Source organism: Theobroma cacao, chromosome 5 (genome assembly GCF_000208745.1).
Source record: "Theobroma cacao cultivar B97-61/B2 chromosome 5, Criollo_cocoa_genome_V2, whole genome shotgun sequence".
NCBI lineage: Eukaryota > Viridiplantae > Streptophyta > Magnoliopsida > Malvales > Malvaceae > Theobroma > Theobroma cacao.
Window position 1 is genome coordinate 30,223,075 of NC_030854.1, and position 18,809 is coordinate 30,241,883.

General features: G+C 37.0%; 5 protein-coding genes across 7 annotated transcripts; 3 read left to right on the forward strand and 2 right to left on the reverse strand.

Annotated features, from left to right (window-relative positions):
- LOC18599313 (UDP-glycosyltransferase 92A1) lies at nt 2,882-5,361 on the forward strand. Its single transcript, XM_007029236.2, has 2 exons — nt 2,882-4,647; nt 4,722-5,361. The coding sequence occupies exons 1-2, from the start codon at nt 3,123-3,125 to the stop codon at nt 4,775-4,777; spliced, it is 1,581 nt and encodes a 526-aa protein (XP_007029298.2). The 5' UTR covers nt 2,882-3,122; the 3' UTR covers nt 4,778-5,361.
- LOC18599314 (UDP-glycosyltransferase 92A1) lies at nt 5,450-7,288 on the reverse strand. The gene has a single exon (XM_018122249.1). The coding sequence runs from the start codon at nt 7,102-7,104 to the stop codon at nt 5,575-5,577; it is 1,530 nt and encodes a 509-aa protein (XP_017977738.1). The 5' UTR covers nt 7,105-7,288; the 3' UTR covers nt 5,450-5,574.
- LOC18599315 (protein SIEVE ELEMENT OCCLUSION B) lies at nt 9,264-12,463 on the forward strand. The gene is made up of 7 exons (XM_018120867.1): nt 9,264-9,476; nt 9,583-9,696; nt 9,962-10,389; nt 10,498-10,613; nt 10,840-10,949; nt 11,065-11,520; nt 11,645-12,463. Exons 1-7 carry the CDS (start codon nt 9,318-9,320, stop codon nt 12,239-12,241), a joined length of 1,980 nt encoding a protein of 659 aa, XP_017976356.1. The 5' UTR covers nt 9,264-9,317; the 3' UTR covers nt 12,242-12,463.
- LOC18599316 lies at nt 13,059-17,017 on the forward strand. 3 transcript variants are annotated; one of them, XR_001927755.1, is made up of 7 exons: nt 13,059-13,306; nt 13,424-13,533; nt 13,820-13,885; nt 14,500-14,582; nt 15,820-15,933; nt 16,510-16,588; nt 16,684-17,017. XR_001927755.1 is itself a non-coding variant. In XM_007029239.2 (7 exons), exons 1-7 carry the CDS (start codon nt 13,098-13,100, stop codon nt 16,768-16,770), a joined length of 681 nt encoding a protein of 226 aa, XP_007029301.2. In that variant the 5' UTR covers nt 13,059-13,097; the 3' UTR covers nt 16,771-17,017. The 3 variants fall into 3 exon arrangements, 2 of the variants coding, with proteins under 2 accessions (XP_007029301.2, XP_007029303.2); XM_007029239.2 differs by having other exon boundaries at nt 15,820-15,866; XM_007029241.2 differs by lacking the exon at nt 13,820-13,885 and having other exon boundaries at nt 13,060-13,306; nt 15,820-15,866.
- Nucleotides 17,314-18,357, reverse strand: LOC18599317 (NAC domain-containing protein 67). The gene has a single exon (XM_007029243.2). It carries the CDS (start codon nt 18,355-18,357, stop codon nt 17,314-17,316), a length of 1,044 nt encoding a protein of 347 aa, XP_007029305.2.

An 18,809-nucleotide genomic window follows, 5' to 3' on the forward strand; every position in this document is an offset into this window, starting at 1 on the left:
TTTTAATATAAATATAAACTTATTATAATATATTATATCTTAACAGTCCAACCTAATAGCTTATCATAATATATTACATCTCAATAGTTTAACTTGATAACCCAGTATGTTAATTAGCAATTTAAGATGCAAATAGAAAATAAGAGGAGAGTTAAAATATACAAAGTAAAGAGACAATTCATTTAAATTTGAAAAATTATTTTCTCTTCCACTCTTATGCGCAAAGAGTGAGAGAGACTCATTTTATGGTTTCATTCCTAATCATATATATATATATATATATATATGATATCATTATTACTGTTAATGTGTATTTTTTTTGTATATCTAATGTCTTGTGAATTTTATTTAATCTTTTAAATGAATGATAATTGAATTATATATAAAATTCTGTTTAACTGTTTAGTGTCTCTTTTTATTTGACCTTCTTTTAAAAATACTCTAGCTTCGCCCCAATTATGTACCTTTTAATTTGACTTGCATGTTGCATTTGTGAATTTTTTTTATTGTTTAATCCAAATTTATACGTATTTTTTTTTCTTATGTCAAGTACCTGGTTAAGGTGTGTCGAGGACATATAATTCTAGAAATTTTTATAACAAAAGCTTTTCAAAAATATTTTAAAGGACAATGATGGTGATAAAAATGTTGACATGTTTCAAGCAAACTAAAGTTTGTGCAGATTTAAAAGATTATTTTTGCATCGCATGGACAGTTTTAGAAGAGAAAAGAAAATTTAAAATTGAATCTTAACTCTCGAACATAAAATTTTTATCTTGAAAATCTCAAGTTCAAAAAATGGGATAGACATAATCAAATTTATGAAATTTAATATTACATGTACCCAGAAAATATATTCTAATATTTTCATTCTCAAAATAAGATATTTTTTAATAAAATTTCTTTTACATAAAAAGTACAATCACAATCAAATATATCAAAGAAGAATTCAACAAAACATATAAATCAACCGACAAATAGCATATAACTAGACAAAATCCAACATAAGACCAAACCCACGTATATTGTGAGACTTAAAACACTTGGGCCCTCAAATTCTATGGCCTGATCATTGCCATAATGCCACTGAAACAAAGTCTGATTGTAATTATTAAAATATATTTCCAAGCATTTGGGCATTTGATTGAATAGTAGATGCATCTCGTATAAAGACTTAAATTTGAATCCTTCCTTCCAAATGTATATATTACATTTGAGCACCAAATTATCTTTGTAATTAATATAAAGGTTAAAACTAGAATTTACTCAAATAATAATATAAAATTTCTCCGTTAGATATTGGTTTGCTTGATTTTTTTAATTGATTTTTATCGGATTTAATAATCATGTTGTATATTTTAAGAGTTATATGGTTGCGGTTTTTTTTTTTTAAACATAAGATCTAAAAAAAGAGAGAAAAAATAAAATATTTTCTTATGTAAGTCTCTCCAAAGAAGAAATTAAGCTACCGATATCTATGTTCTTGGATCTAAGGTTTTACGAGGGGGGTGGGAGGGAGAGCACAAAATCTGTTGTAACCTAAAGGCTAAAACGATGTGTACTCAAGATTGGTGTTAACAAGAAACCACTTATAAGATTTGAACTCAAGTAAGACGAATTCACCAATTGAGTGAATCATCTGCTCATACTAGAAAACCCAATTTTGATTTAATAATTTTCTTGTATAAATAGTAAAGAACGCCCTTTTCTAGCAATTTTAGATAGGTGATTAAGTCAAATTCAATGGCCAAATCAGCCCATGTACCAGGCCCATACACCTTGCTAGAGGTTTGAAGTGCGACAACTTGGACCTTAAACTTCAATGCAAGCCTTTAGTTTTTAACGTGTGGAATTTTGTATTTGAGCAGTATAAAGTTTTATTTAATTATTTGAATTAGCTTCCAATCTCATAGCGTTTACTGCTTCTGTTATTAACTGCTTGGGATGGACCCATCGGGGATGTCCTAGGCATAGTGGTCAGTTAGACTTCTGCTGGATGCTGTCATATTGTTGAGCAGAATCTGATCTATTCACTCTTCGGGAGGTACTGCTTTGTTTTTAGCATCTGTGGCTTGCTGTCACCTGCATGGTATTGCGATGGGGTGTTTTTCTTTGCTGCTTCTCTTATGTGTAGTTAGTGTTATGTTGCTGTATGGTGCCGTGTCTCATCTTGTTTCTTTAAGGGTACTAGTTACTACCTCCCTGTTCTGATTCTATATGGGGTGCTCTGTTTCCAAACTACTTTTGCTATATGCTATATCATCCTTATTATGTCTTTAACCAACAGCTTCTTCAACTACTTTAGCTGGTTCGAACAATATAATTATGTGTTCCAACATTACACATATTTTCTTTATTGATTATTTTGTTTTATATGGCCAATTGCTATCAGATGACCCAAAAATTGCGCCAATATGCCTTGGCCAGTTGTTTCGTTGGAGAATAATAATGGTACCATTTCCAATCCTCAAAAATTCTTAACAAATATTCCTCCTCGGAAGATCCAAGCTTACATCAATGCATGTGTCACACAGAAATGAGCTGAAAGTGGAAGGAATTAATTAAATATACTTGGCAAGGCAAACTTTGCCGTCATTGCCAATTTTTTGACAGAGAATAACCACAAGCTTAGTTCCTTTATTTGGATTTAATCTTGACTTCAAAGGTTATCCATACGCTTCTCATTCGAGACAACAACTCATGATCATCATGAGCATCATTGCACTACACAGAAAGAGCTATAAACTTAATCTATATGTGATAGAAGGAGAAGAGATTAATAATTTGAAAGAGAAGGAGATGTCAAGTTTAAATCAACTGTTACGCTGAGAGACGTGATTCCATATCCAGTCTGCCATCGTTGATTCCCTTTGTTTACCTTGCCATTGTCAATCTTCATTCACAAATGTCAAGTCGAAGCCGAACATTGATCTGTTGGATTTAGTGGACCTTGAGATTCCACGTTAGCCAAGTTCCAAATGTACAAGGATTAACCTGGACAATAGCGACAGTGTAAAATACCAAGCTATGATTAAACTCAGGTTTCAATTCCCCACAATACTACCAATAAATAGATCAAAGAGACACCGATTCTTGCCCTGTGAAAATTTCTAGAAACAAATATGTCAGAGAGATCGCTGGGTAGCTCAAGCGAGCACATCGTAATGCTTCCTATGATGGCTCAGGGCCATCTTATACCATTTCTAGCGTTGGCAAGAAAAATTCACCAGCGAACCGGCTTCAACATCACCATTGCTAGTACCCCTCTCAATATCCAATATCTTCGATCCACCATTTACAAAGATTCAACCCCCGCAACCGAGTGCTGTGGGATCCATCTTGCCGAGCTCATCCCGTTTGGCAGCGTTGTCGATCAAAGCAAGCTGCCGATCCCTGATCGGAACGCTGAGAATTTGCCATTGGATCAAATGGAAGAGCTTTTCAGCTTAATGATCACCCTTCAAGCCCCATTTCACCGCTTGTTATCGGATATCAAAGAGAAAGAAGGCAGGCCTCCTCTTTGTACAATATCGGATATTTTCATGGGATGGGCTGTAGAGGTTGCCAAGAGTGTAGGCACGATAAACATTACATTTACTACTACCGGAGCGTATGGCGGTTTGGCTTATTTCTCTTTGTGGTTGAATCTTCCACACCTGCGAGCAGATTCTGAAGAATTTACTATTCCGGGGTTACCTGATAGGTGCCGTTTTCATATCTCACAATTCCATAAATTTGTTAGAATGGCTGACGGTTCTGATCCATGGTCCAGGTTTTTACAGCCACAGATTTCACAGACTTTTCAGTCTTTTGGGTACTTGTGTCACACTGCTGAAGAAGTTGAGCCTCTCGCACTAGAATGGCTCAGAAATTACATAAAACTTCCTATTTGGGCAATTGGTCCTCTGTTGCCTCCAGTAATGCTGAACAAGTCACCATATTCAGGTTCTAGTATGTCCAAACATCGTGCTGGAAAACAACCTGGAATATCCCTTGAAAGATGTATCGAGTGGCTTGATTTGCATTGTCCTGATTCGGTTCTGTATGTATCTTTTGGTTCACAAAACACTATTAGTCCTTCACAAATGATGGAATTAGCTAAGGGCTTGGAAGAGAGCAGGAATCCATTCATTTGGGTCATAAGGCCTCCATTCGGTTTTGACATGAAAGGTGAATTTAAAGCAGAATGGTTGCCAGAGGGATTTGAAGAACGTATGAGCGAAAGCAAACAAGGGTTGCTGGTGAGAAAATGGGCTCCTCAAGTGGAGATTTTGTTACATAAATCTACTGGAGCATTTCTCAGCCATTGTGGGTGGAACTCAGTGCTTGAGAGCTTGAGCCAAGAAGTGCCAATTATAGGATGGCCATTGGCAGGAGAGCAACCTTTCAATTCTAAGATGTTGGTTGAAGAAATGGGTGTCTCCGTGGAGTTGACAAGAGGGCATGATAGCACGATTGAAGCGAAGGAGGCGAAAAAAGTGATAGAAATGGTAATGAACAAGAAAGGAAAAGGTGGGGAGATGAGAAAGAAGGCTGTAGAGATTGCTGAGAAAATAAGAGCAGCGGTTACAGAGGAAGGAGAACGAAAGGGATCTTCCATTACAGCATTGGATGATTTCATTTCCGCCGTTCTCACAAAGAGATTCAGTGAGTAATGAAAGTTAAGAGTATTTTTTTTAATTATAGGGTCAACATTGAACATGGTTGTCTTACCTGTGCAGCTAGTAGTTTAGCAGCAAATCATTCGCAAGGAACCTCACTGATTCTCTGCCACTAGGTTTGTTTTCTGTACTTTTTGATCAAAAACATAAACTGCCATGACCAGCTTAATTGTTGGTTAAACCCATAATAGTTGATCATTGTCGAATAGTATGCTTGTGGTAAATACTAATGAATTTACTATTTATTGCTTCTATGTTATTGGTGAGTAATCAGATTGTTCCTCTTCTATATAAAATAATATCACCCCTTTTAGGTATAGTTATGATAAGGGATATATAGAAGTAAATTTAGAGATGAAAAGAGATTGGTTGAGTTGGTCCAAGCTGCTGGATTAGACCCATTAAAACCCAAGATGTGTCCAAGGGCAGTTGGCCTACTCGGCTTCACCTTCGCCTGGGCAAAACCCATTAAAGCAAGACATACACCAAGGAAAGGTTACGGGAGGAAGAGGAACCCTTAATTGATCTTATATGTGAGCACCCTAACTAAATTATTAACTATATCACAGAAACATATTATTTAGTTAATAACCAAAGAATCCTTGTCTCTAATCTTTAATCTTTAAGGTTAAACCCAAACCAACATATATGTATTTCACAGTGCAGTTACGTAAGTAAGAGGCTTTCTACTTATACTAATTAAAACAAGATCAACCATGAGAGGGATTTGGAATTTTATATTTTATACTTACTTTGATCTAGAAATTAACAATCATTAGTAGGTGAAGTACCAGAAAAGTGTTGGTTCTCTAAAATTATAGATTTATAATACTTATGATCACTATTATTGGACATTTGATCGAGAAGCAATAGTTGAATTCTTTTGATTATCTCGACTACAAATACAATAACTTTATTCATTTCTCATGGAACCAACACATTGCTCCTTTCTCATTGCAATAATAGCAGCAACAAAATCATCCAAAGCTTTAATGGAAGATCCCTTCTCCTCCCCTTCCTGTCTCTTTGCTGCCCTTATTTTCTTCCCTGTCTCCACAGCCTTCCTTTTCATCTCCCCTCCTTTTCCTTCCTTGTCCATTACCATTTGTATAACTTTTTCCACCTTTCCCCCTTCAATAGTACTTTGAGCTCCTCTTGTCAACTCTACACAAACACCCATTTCCTCCATCAGCATCTTGCAATTGAATATTTGCTCTGCTTCCAATGGCCATCCTATGATTGGAACACCTTGACTCAGGCTCTCCAGCACCGAGTTCCATCCACAGTGGCTCAGGAATGCTCCAGTAGACTTATGCATCAAGATCTCTAATTGGGGAGCCCAGTTCTTCACCAGCAACCCTTGCTTACTCTCTCTCATCCGGTCTTCAAATTTTTCCGGTAACCACTCTGCTTTAAATTCACCTATCAAGTCAAAACCTCGTGGAGGCCTTATTACCCAAATGAAAGGGGTTTTGCTGCTCTCCAAACCGGTGGCTAAGTTCATCATTTGAGACTGACTGATAGCGTTTTGTGAGCCAAATGATATGTAAAGAACTGAAGCAGGACGGTGCGAATCAAGCCACTCGAGACATCGCTCTAGAGATATTCCAGACTCTTTTCCCGTGCGTTGTTTGGAAATGAAAGAACCTGAAGAAGATGAATTATTCAGCACGGTTTGGGGCAGAAGAGGACCAACTGGCCAAACAGGAAGATTTGTGTATTTTCTCAGCCATTCTAACGCAAGATGCTCAAGTTCTTCAACTGTGTGACACAAGTACCCCGAAGACTGGAAAGCACTCAAAATCTGCGGTTGAATAATCCTTGACCATGAATCATTACCATCAGCCATCCGTAGATTTGGAGTCAGGGTTGATACAGGAAAACGACATGTATCAGGAAAGCCAGGCAAATGGAATTCTTCAGAATCTATGATGCCGTGTGGGACATTTAACCATGAAGACCAATAAGCCAGGGTGCCATAAGCACCAAGCGGGGTAAATGTAACACTAGAAGTGCCCACAGCCTTTGCAACATCCACCGCCCACCCCATGAAAAAGTCTGATATTACACACATAGGAGGCTTCCCATCTCTTTCAATGATATCCAATAATAAGCGATGGAATGGGGTTTCAAGGCTAATCGTCGAGCGGAGGAGTGTACCGATTTGATCCACATGCAAGTTCTCGGTGTTATCAGAGTTGGGGGGTAAGCCAGAGCAGCAGAAAGGTAGCTCAGCTAGATGGATGGCCGATTGACGATCAGTTGTTGAGCTAGAGTCTTTGCAAATAGTTGAGCGAAGATATTTGATATTGAGAGGAGTGCTGGCGATGGTGATGGTGAAGCCTTTTCGCTGGTGAATTTCTCTTGCTAACGCTAGAAGAGGAATAAGATGGCCATGAGCCATTAAAGGAAGCATAACAATATGCTCAGTAGAACCGCCCATATTTTCTTGTTAGAATTTCAATGTCAGGAACCGTAGAAATGAAGGTTTGGTTTCTAATTAATTCCATATGGTGATGAAATTATATAGGGAATTGTTTTAGCTAATTCCATCGCCCTTTCTGATAACTTTCTGTTTCAGTTTATTCTCTAATTAATTAAGTTTAAGCCAGAGGTAATTCCTTAAGTATTAGCATTATGCCTATTCATTAGATCATCTTTAAGCTGCTTTCACCTCATAATTGTAACCCAACAACTCATTTTATGGGTTAAACCTCTAGTTTTAGTTTTTAATCAAACATAAAATATAGAATTCTATTGAATTACATTTTGGCATGATTACTGCTCATAGTTATGACTTAATGAATCTGAAAAGATTTCAAGTATTTTCTTTAGGGTTGATCCAACCCACCTTCACCATTAATACATATACATATAGGTGGCTATGGCCCATGGCATGTAAAAGCATTATGATTTTTGTCTTTTTTATATAAAAGCTGAGCTGCCAACGTACTATAAAAAGTGAGTAGGAGTATTATCACTTGTCAAAGCACGTGTTTTTTATTTATTTCTTTCTCCTTTGGGAGGAATCGATATTTGTTTGCTTCCAATCATCCTTTCATGAGAATGCCTAACCATTAAAGGCTTTGGGAGGAATCGATATTTGTTTGCTTCCAATCATCCTTTCATGAGAATGCCTAACCATTAAAGGCTTCAAAACCCGACAGGAAATTATTTATGTGAAGGCGTCAGCTCTTACGTACGTGATCAGCACTCCTTCCAAATCATATCCATCTCATGGGACCTGATAAAATATTTTTGGGTTGTTGGTAATTGGGGAGAGGGGTAATGCCCCACTCCAGTTCTACTAATAGGAATCTGTTATCTGTCTATGTCCTGTAACTGTAAGCTCGTAGATTAATATATGTGAGTTTTGTAAGTTATTATGGCGAAAGAGGTATGAACTGTACAGAGCTGTCAAATGTGGTTTTGTTGAATATGCCCTGAATTTCCTTCCGAGGAGGGAAATGGTCTGTTTAAGCAGATGAGCCGTTGTTCCCGCTGACTTCGGAATTTTGAAGGCTTGAGATCTTCTCTGTTTTAAAGCTCTGGGAACTTTGAATGCAGGTATATATGGGCTAGGCTTCGAACGAGCCCATCGAGACTACAATTTTTAAAGCCTACTCCAAGTCCACTCTCATCCATTTATATATTATTGTATTAATATTTTAAAATATACTTCAACATTAAAATTAAATGATAATGTCTTATTCTTTAAAAAAATAACATTCAATCCTTAGACATCTCTAATTCTTCATAATCTTTCTTTCGCGGTTTGATTTATGATATTCTCTCTTCTCTTGAGACTTGTCTTGGAACTTTGAAGCCTTGGTGCACTTGTCTTGGAATTTTGGAAAACTTGATTTTTCCGTAGTCTTTCTTTCTGTTGGATAATTTCTTGGATTTTCGGAAGCCTTATCAATTCTTTGTAGTTGATTCTTTTAGAGTCTTCTCCATTGGACTTGTCTGGAGCTACATTCAAACCTTGATCCTGCAGAGTCCTCTCTATTGGATCACCTGTCGTGGAATTTTGAAGCCTTGCTTCTTCAGGGTCCTCTCTATTGGCCTTCTCTTGGAACTTTAAAGCCTTGTCTTTGGGAACTTTGGAGGCTTATTCTTCAAAGACTTCTCTCTCAAGACTTGTGTGCGTAATCCGACTTTACAAACCCTTATTTATACCATTAGGTGTGGAAAGTTTCATAAAAATTTATTCTCCTCAATCTTATCTCGAATTTGATGACTCATACTTGAAAATTTTAATTGGATAAACCCTAAGTCTTCAGTGCATATGCTTCAATTGTCAAATGACATCTTTGGAATCCATGAAAACTTGACTCCTTGGCAACCCATTCAATGACACTTTTAGTATCATATGACTTCATCATAATGGTGTCATTATACATTACGTAATGTTTGATTTGTCCTTCAAAATGCTTAGCAAATTTATTTGAATTAAAATAAATTCATGTGGGAGATTTGGCAAAAGTGATTGGATAAGATTTGCCTGTTCTAAAGATACCTGCCTGTTTCTTATAGTTTTGTAAACTTTAAGTGGTGTATATAAGTGGCTCTGCTGCCCCAGACAAAAGCAAGCAAATTTAAGTGCCCTTTGCATTATACACTAAATTGCTCCTCGATTGCCACATTATTCCAACGATGGAAACACCGTCTGCATTCCTGTCCTCAAAGACATCGGTCCAACTGTTGGATGAAATTCGTGCAACTCATGCCAATGACGACCAGCGAGCTGTTGATGTTAAGCCCATTCTCCTCTCTATGACGAAAATTTTGGATGACGTTGAAGGAGATATCAAAGTACGTCCTAGTTGCTATCCTTATTTGGGATTTAATGTTCACTTTAGTTGATCAAAAAGGTTGTTGGTGTTTAGAATATTTGATAAGCTTTTTCGAATTGCTGTAGGGTACTGCACGTGGACGCAGGGTTACCTCCAAGGGCAGCACCAGCCTGCCGCCTGCATTTGATCATAGCACACTCGAATCAATATTGGCTGATATCCGTGAAGTCTCTGGCGAGGTTTGTGTTTGTTGCCTGCCCGCTATTAACGTTTTAACTCTTTTGATTGTTGATTGCTCTTGCAGTCATAGAGGTAATTGGGACTACATTGCCTCATTCATGTTAGAATATATATCAGCAAAATATAAACAGAACCGAACACATGACATTTAGTCAAATTTACGTACATATGATAAATTTTATCCAATATGTCGATGAAAAAGAGTGCAATTCACCATGGTGATGATGAACTGATGATATAACTTTGTGTTGGTCTATTTTGTAGTTCTCATGCAATTGCTCAGAAGGAGAAAATGCACATGCAACGACTATGAAGCTGCTGGAAACGCTTAAAACCTATTCATGGAACACAAAAGTGGTGCTAGCCTTAGCTGCTTTTACTGCGAATCTTGGGGAGTCTTGGCTGCTTCTTCAGCGCGGCAATACAAATTCGCTAGCCACTTCTGTGGCTTTCCTCAGGCAAGTTCCGGAAATCGACCGTCTTGACCTACTGGGATCTGAGGTTGGTAAACTCATCCAGGCCATTAGGAACTTAGCAAGCTGCAATGCTAAGTTCATGATGAAGGTACACCCTTGGTATTTTTCAAAAGACACGTCGCCAATCTCAGAAGCCAAGTTGGAAATCATTCGGGCTGCATATTGGACTATTCACAGTGTTGTACAAATTGCAAGCCTTATAGGCCGGAGAAATAAGTAAGCTCTATATCAACAGCTACATTTCTTAATGCATGCAATAATAAGATTTTACAAATCAATGGCCGTTGGCTAGTTAGCGAATCTTTTAATTACTTTTGATTTCAGGAGCACTGCATTAAGCATGGAGAAAGGGAAAACATTGGTAGCTCACTTGGAAACTGAAGTCAGCGAGATACGTAAGATCCTTATGTATCACTTGAAGCGTTGCAAAGAGTATATTGGTGAGTCCTTGTCTTTTATATATATTTAGGTATATTTACTGCTTCTTCCGTCTTATACATTATTTCTAATTTTGATTTTTGCACAATTTAAGAAATTTTAAATCGAATTTCGACTTTCCAAAATTATTCTAGGTATGCAAATAAGATCATTTCTATGGGAAATATAACAAGAATTAATTACCAAAAAAACTCTTTTTACTACAAAAAATTTCACAACGTGATGCAGGTAAGGAGATGGAAGATGCTTATCAAAGCCTGCTGGAACTTATGCAAAGATCTGGACGAGACATCGTGGAAATTCTCAACAGATTCCTTTGCCATGGCAACACGGATAAGGTTGGCTTTTGTCCTCCATTAACACCGGGATCTCTTTCCGAGTGCATTGCAATTTTTCTAGTCTTGTTTCAAAGTGGATGTATAACAGTAGTAAATTTCTGCTGGGTACAAACAGGTTGATATTGAAAAACTGAGAAGCAAGCATGTGCTATTCCTCATATCAGACCTTGACATCTCCCTCGGAGAGATTACAGTTCTTAATGAGTTGTACCTGACGGGAGAGGGCTATGAGGTGGTATGGCTCCCAGTTGTGGACGGGCTGTATGATAAGAAGAAGTTCGTGGAGTTGAAATCATCCATGAAATGGTATACTGATGTGCCCGCCATTCTTGACCCAGCGGTCATTAAATACATCAAGGAGGTTTGGCATTTTATTAAGAATCAAATCGCAGTGTTTTTGACTCCAGAAGGTAAGGTGACATGCCAAAGTGCACTCCCTATGTTGTGGACATGGGGGAATGAGGCTGTTCCTTTCACTGATGAGAAAGTGAAAGATCTCTGGCGAAAAAGATACCATTGGAGACTTGATTTCCTTATTGATGATCTGATTGATCCAGAATTACGACAATGGGTAAATGATCCACCCTCAGTTCCTTGCATATATAACATAGTCCTATAAGCTTTTTCTGCTTCGATATGTCCTATTAGTTCTAATTGTGTTTGATTCTTGATGCCAACTCCATGCACTGTATCAGATTGTTGAAGGGAAACTCATATGCTTGTATGGTGGCGGAAGTATTGACTGGATCCGGGAGTTCAATACCGGATTGAAATTTGTTCTTGCAAGGATTGGAGAGTCCGTAGAAATGGTTTACGTGGGCAAGAACAACGACAAGGATTGGACAGAAAAGGTGATTCGCGACTTGCGCGTTATCAAATCGGAGAGGCACTTTTGGGCTCGACTGCAGAGCATGTTGTACCTTTACACAAAAATGAGACAGGGCAAGACCTCGACTAAAGATGATCCCTTCATGCAGGAGGTGATGAAAATTCTTTCCTACGATGGCGGTGATCGGGGATGGGCTTTATTCTGTAAGGGACCCGATGTGAAAGTCAGAATGGACGGAGAAACAGCTCGAGCTATCATATCGAAACACGGTGATTTGGAAACCTATGCTAAAAGGCATGGTTTCCTTGAAGGACTCAACTATTACATGGAAGAACAAGACATCCCACATAGCTGCGTCCTTCAACTGCCTTTTATCGACTCGGAAGTCCCGGGGAAGATGTGCTGTGATCAGTGTGGCCGTGAAATGGAGATGCATTACACGTATCGCTGCCGCGCCCTGTAAGCAAGCATATTACGAGTTTGGGAAGGACCTAGTACTGATAAAGATGATGATGAAATAAGGATTACCCTTGGTGTTTGTTGCTAATAACTGTATTTGCTAGCTGCTTTAATAATTATAATTATAATAAAATCCTCACCACTTATCAGCACATCTGGCTGGTAAAGAGTGGGGACTGCTTGAAGTGTGCTCTAAGATTGATCAAATAATAAGTATGCTTGTCCAATTCTTCACAACCTTCCACTTCATCCTAATTAATTCATATTGATATATTTGATCATATTAAAAAATCATTCGATGTACAAATCAGGACTAGAATCTAGTACCCTACTTGTTCTTTTACTTTTGTGATTTGCTTTAATTTGACACAACACCTATATTTGTCCAACTTATATAAAGTAGTATAGTAAAATGTTATTTCAGACAACAAAAATAAGAGAAAAAGTTGGTTCCCATAATTAGTTCACTATTAATTAATTATAATAGTTTATTTAATTCAAAATAAAAAAATAAAATTTAATTTAATATAATAAAAAATAAAAATTTATTTAAAATTTTTTAAATAATTTAAAAACTTTTTCAAATATTTTATATTTTTTCGACAATCACTTTTTTTAATAAGACATCAAACTTCCATATATTGAAAGCACAATTAAACCCTGACGACAAAGATAATTCCATAAAAGATAATGGACAACGAAGATAATTCCATAGGTTCTGGTGCCCTCCAAGTTGAGGTTATTATTGTCATTTCACATTCCTGACGTGGCATATTTTAAATGTACAACCTTAGATATGTAAAAGATAAAATAGGAAAAAAAAAGGGATAGAGAGGCAGAGGGGGAAGGTTCAGTTAGAAATGGCGGGAATTGGTTATCCAAACCTGATTCCACGTGTCAACCGGACGACCACTCAATCACCGTTAAATTTACAGAGAGCCCACGGCGCACGGTGCTGCTCAGTTGCACCGGAAAATGAAAAGAAAACCAAAACTCCTCAGATTTTAAGATTGGCAGTGAGCGGTGTTACAGAGTTGCTAAGACTCTTTTCTTCTTCCACCAAAGACAGGTAACGGACTTTATTTTCTTTTTCCGTTTGGTTCCCGAGAAAATGCTGGAAAGGAAAAGGAAAAGCGAAAATTAGAATGATCTGATAATTTTGTTTGTTTATCTTAACATCTTGAAGAGTTGATGATGGACTATGCACTAGGGAGAGAGAGGGAATTTCAGTTTCTGATGTTGATGAAGTTCTAAGGATCCTCAAATCTGATTATGAGAATGCTTACTTTGTTACAGGTACCCTTTTGCATTTCAATTTGCTTATTTTAATCGTAATTCTATTTTAATTGCAATTAGAAATGGTTTAATTAATGACCAATGAGAGCTTGAGTCAACCCAATTAATGTATGTTAATCGTTTATTAGAGATGGTCTGTTACTTAACTCAAACTAATAAGATTGCAGTCTTTGTTAAGTTTCCTGGAGTAGCTGCTTCAATTAATTTGCTAAACTTATACTATCTGCTTCAACATGCATGTTTTTTATACTTACTGATTTTTCCCGTTTCTCCCGTGTGGAAGTAGGGAATTTTACTTCTGCAATTTATGCTGAAGATTGTATCTTTGAGGATCCAACTATTAGATTCCGAGGTTAGACGAATCAGACTGATTACAATTAGCACTTTAACCACTGTTTCTTCCTTTATATGTTGTGCATGTTTATGGTGTACTTACATTGTGTTTGTGGCATTCAATTCCTTTTCATTATGACCCTACTTTTTACTAAACTTATCAGCGAATGTAGAAAAAGACTTCAAATTTTTCTCCCTCTTTTTTTTTTTTGGTTTGTCATTATTAATCTCAATCATACCATATTCAACCACTTCTAACTACCATCTCATCATGGTGGATGTTATTACCTCCACTTTTGGTCTTTAGAGAGGATTTCATTCCTGTAGTCTCACTGGATTCAATCAACTTTTGCTGTTTCTATTTTCTTCTTTATGTTTTATTGACATCTTTTAGTTTTTCTGTATGAAATGTAAGAAAACCACTCAAAAAATAAAATTAACCTCTCTTGTGGTTAAATTTTCAGGCAGTAGGTTTAGTAATAAACTTAGATAAAGCTACTTGGCATCTCACTCTCATATGCATGCATGATGCTTACATGCTGATATTTGATGCTTCAATCGCCATGACAAATAGGTTTCACTATCTTTTAAAGGAGGGAGATCAACTAACATTTATGGTCTTTGGTAATCCAGGCAAGGAGCTGTATTCTCGCAACTTGAAATTGCTTGTTCCTTTCTTTGACAACCCTTCGATTGGATTACAAAAGATTGAGAAGGTAGTCATTCTCTATGATTCAAATTGACTCAACTGAATGCAGATTAGCTGAATGTGGGCGTAAACTTCTATAAGTGAATATATATAATTCTCTTCATAAAAGATTATTTATATTTAGTTCATGTTAAAGCAGGTTGCTTCATTTGAGATAGTGGTTGAAAATTTTGTGGTTGACATATATGTGTTCTAGTCATAATTTTGTATTAAAAGATAGTGTGATGTGATATTTATAGGACATAACTAATTGACTGGATAAAAGAATTGTGTGATTTTATGAGTCTGTATTGAATGTCTTCAATAGGTGGTTGTAGAACCCTTTTTAAGATGTAAATGCATTTTACCCCCAAAATGATATTAGTATATCATACAGCATCTCAGGAACAGAATATCTTCTGCAAATACTTACCAACCCAGCCGTATTACTATTTCAACTATTTCCTAGATTTGTCTAGGTGTGTTTGCCTAGGTGCTTCCTCACTAATAGAGGAAGCTTCCCTGTCTTGGTATTGGGCCAACGTGGTAGGTGAACTAAGATTTTAGGAGAATAATATGCAGTTTTCTTTCTCCTAAAATTGAGAAGATAGGATTTGGCATATTAGTTCTAGCTATGGAAGTGCTTATCTTGGCAATATTTATTTGGTCTGAGGTGTAAACCATTTTTAGTGGTTTCTCATCATGTTATCTGGTATGATTAGATTCAAACTTAGGTGTTTAAAGATTGCCTAATTAGCAGGCTTTTATATGTTTCCTTAACTTGACCTGTTATAGGCCTTCCAAGAGCCCTCCTTTCCTTAATGCGTAGGCAACCGTTACCATTTGAAATCCAGGGAGCTCATGGCTGAACTTAAGGCAGAAAATGTGTTGAGCTTGGCTTCTGAAGGTACATTTACCCTTGTTGAACCACCTGCAGCAATATTTCAACTTACCAAATGGATATCAGGGAGCTCTTAAGCACATACTACGTCTTATAGGTCTAAGAGAAGGATGCTCTCTACCTTAAATATATTTGGAACTTAGTGTTGTAAACTTTAAAATATGTCTATAAAGAGGCATTGTGCTTTTATTCTCTCTGGCAACTCACAACTCTTAACAGAAACACAAAGATTGAACAGAAGAACAAATCTATTTATATTGCATTATTGCATTGCTTCCTTGCCTCTCCCAATGTCTTTCTGCTGCCAGGCCTATTTTGATTTTAATAATATGGATAGTGGCTGATAATTTGGCTTTATGTGCAGGGTGTCAAGGTGGAAACAAACTTTGTGCTGGCAACTTGGAGATTAAGGTGCTTCACCGACATTAAGTATCTGGTTTTGCATTCACAGCAGGATCCATTAGTCTGAATACTCGAGGAAAGTTGGGTTGCTTAAGAACTAGGATTTGAAGTTATTCTATTGTCAGTGAACAGCTTACGGTTCACTTTATACTGCAACCTAAATCTTTTTAGGCACTAACCATTTTATTGTAGAAAAACATATTTCACAGAAAAAGAAAAATAAAACATTTTACAGCATAAAACCATTTAAGTTAGCTGTTCTCCGATTCCTCCTGGAGGTACTTTAAAACTGAACATTTTTAAATAATTGTTGTTTAGAAAAATAATTTCACTTAAAACGCTTGAGAATCATGATAGAGATGGTGGCTGCCTAAAATACTTCCATCGCTGTGCGAAACTTCAGGTTACAAGGAACATTGTTACTATCTAGTTGAGTTATTTTCAATTATAGTTGAGTTATTTTCAATTATCTTGTGTGTTATGCCTTAGTGACTCCCTTTGAATATGGTCCAATTGTTGTTTTCTCTTGGTTTAGAATGGTATAGAATTAAAAAAGTAGTTTTATTTGCTTCTGTCAAGCTTGATATGTTCTTGGCTATCACCTGGCATTTCTTTTTTTATTCACTTTAAACTAGTTGTATCTTATTTACAGAACTTTCCTGAAGCTTCCCTGGAAGCCTCTTATTTCAATCGATGGAAGCACTTTCTATGAATTGGGCGAAAAGTTTACGGTGAGTTAGAATTTTTATTTCTCTTTAGTGGATTTACTCTGTATGCCATGAATGTCATCATTTATGATTGTTCACTGAGATGATTTTACTTGCAGATTGTCAGGCATGCTGAGAGTTGGAATGTCTCTGCACTGGAAGCAGTTGGTCAGATATTCACTCCTAGTTTTTGGAAGGCCAAATGATTGAGCATAATATATTTTCCACGAGAAATCAAGTTGCTATATATGTAATTATCAGTTGCTGGTAGGATTTCCAAAGTAGAGCTTAAATTATTTCATTTGTTTTAAATTTTGGTTGGGTACTGCTTCTTGCTCATAATTAATGGCTACCTCCCACTATCTTTTGTTCTGATTATATATCGAACACGAGCTCTATATATATTTTTCCTCTACATAAATGAAAGCTTAGCTTCATGCGATTTTCCTCGGCTTTCCTTCTGTTATGCATTTTGTTTTCTAGTTGACAATGATTCATCATCTTCTACAGATGCACACCAACATGCAACAATGAGTTGCAGTTGAATATTGTGTCAGAGTACCAAATTTTACTCAAATATTCAAACAGGTAGAACCAGTTTAATAAATAAATCCAAAGTAGTTGATAATCAATGATAATAACATTCTATTCATTTCAACTCATGAAAAAGATCTTTACAACTTGAAAGAAGAAAACAAAAAGAATCAATTCTAGACAAAAGAACAAAAGTAAAATTATTTCGATTGAATCTAGCCGAGTAAATCCTGCAAATAATAGGAATTCATCGTGTCCAATGCCTCATCTACGTCAGCAATCGGATCATTGTCGTTCATTCCCAGTAACTGCTCCATCTCCTTGAAGGGGTAATCAGCAATCTGATCGTCGTCGTTGATCTCCAATAGCTGGTCCACTTCCTTAAAAGGGTCATCATCTTTTGATACTTCCTTCTCATGTGCATACAGTAGTTGATCAACTTCATAACGCGGTAGGTTTCCGTTATTAAAAACGGTGGATGACTGAGTTTGAATCTGATTGTCGTCGTTGATCTCCAATAGCTGGTCCACCTCTTTAAAAGGGTCATCATCTAGTAGCTGATCAACTTCAAAACTTGGTAGATTTCCATCATTGAAAACAGTAGATGACTGAATCTGAGACTGATATTCGTCTTGATGATCATGATTCTCATCTGAATGCGGCAACAATAATTTTCCGAACAACTCTTTCTCCCAAATAGAATCAGAATAGTCATCATGTGGAGAACGAGAGGTGTCTTTGATCTTGCAGATAACCCATTCTTGGAACGTGTCTCCGGGAAGACGATACTCATGCATTAACCACCTAGTTTTGGTGGCATCCTTTCGACATTTTTTCTCATCCTTGAACTCAAAAAAGTTAAGGGTTCTGACGAACCCTATTTCCTTTTGCTGCTCATCAAGGATAGGCTTCTCAGCGGTTGAAGACCTCCAATATCCACCACTGTCTCCAACTCCTAACGTTTCGTCGTAATGATGACTTTCAAGAATCCTTCTTGGTCGTTTTCCATTTGCATTCTTCTTGGAAATCCTCTGACGGTGGGTGAAGATGAATCGCTGGTTGCTTTTCAAGAAGGGAAGACCATTCCCGTTGTTAACATCAAAAAAGACACTTGGTTTGGTGGAATAGATGTCTTCAAAACCAATCACGTACTGCAAATCACCTAAACTGCTCATTGATTCACCAGAAATCAACATGGGGAGATAGTGGGAAACGATGTCTCGATCAGAAGGATCAAAAACCACGCCTAGGGAATACATTGTGAAGGTTTGATGAGAAGAGTGATACTGTTTTTCGTTTCCTTGATGCTGGAAGTAAGAGTTACAGAAGAGCAGTGATTTTATTTATTTATATAGGAAACAAAAGACTGCTTAAGAACAACGCCACTTTTTTTTTTAAAAAAAAAAAAAAGAAATTAATCTTGGATTTTTTTTTTCAAATAATTTACGCGGCAGGCATGCAGAAGCTTCTGGGATTGGTCTTCGATGAAGAGAGTTTCCTCTTATCTCCCTAAGTTGACTGCTGGCCACGTGGGGTTATTGGTCTTCTCATTCTCAGCTTCCATTCATGAAAGGCAAGCAACGCTTCTTCTTCAGCTCCAGCCAGAAGTCCAACGGGCAACTGTAGCTCCCTGGTTCACCAAGTCAAGCTCATCCTTTGATGGAAAGTTTAGTGGGACTGAGGAATTTAAATTAAGCACCGCCTAGAACCT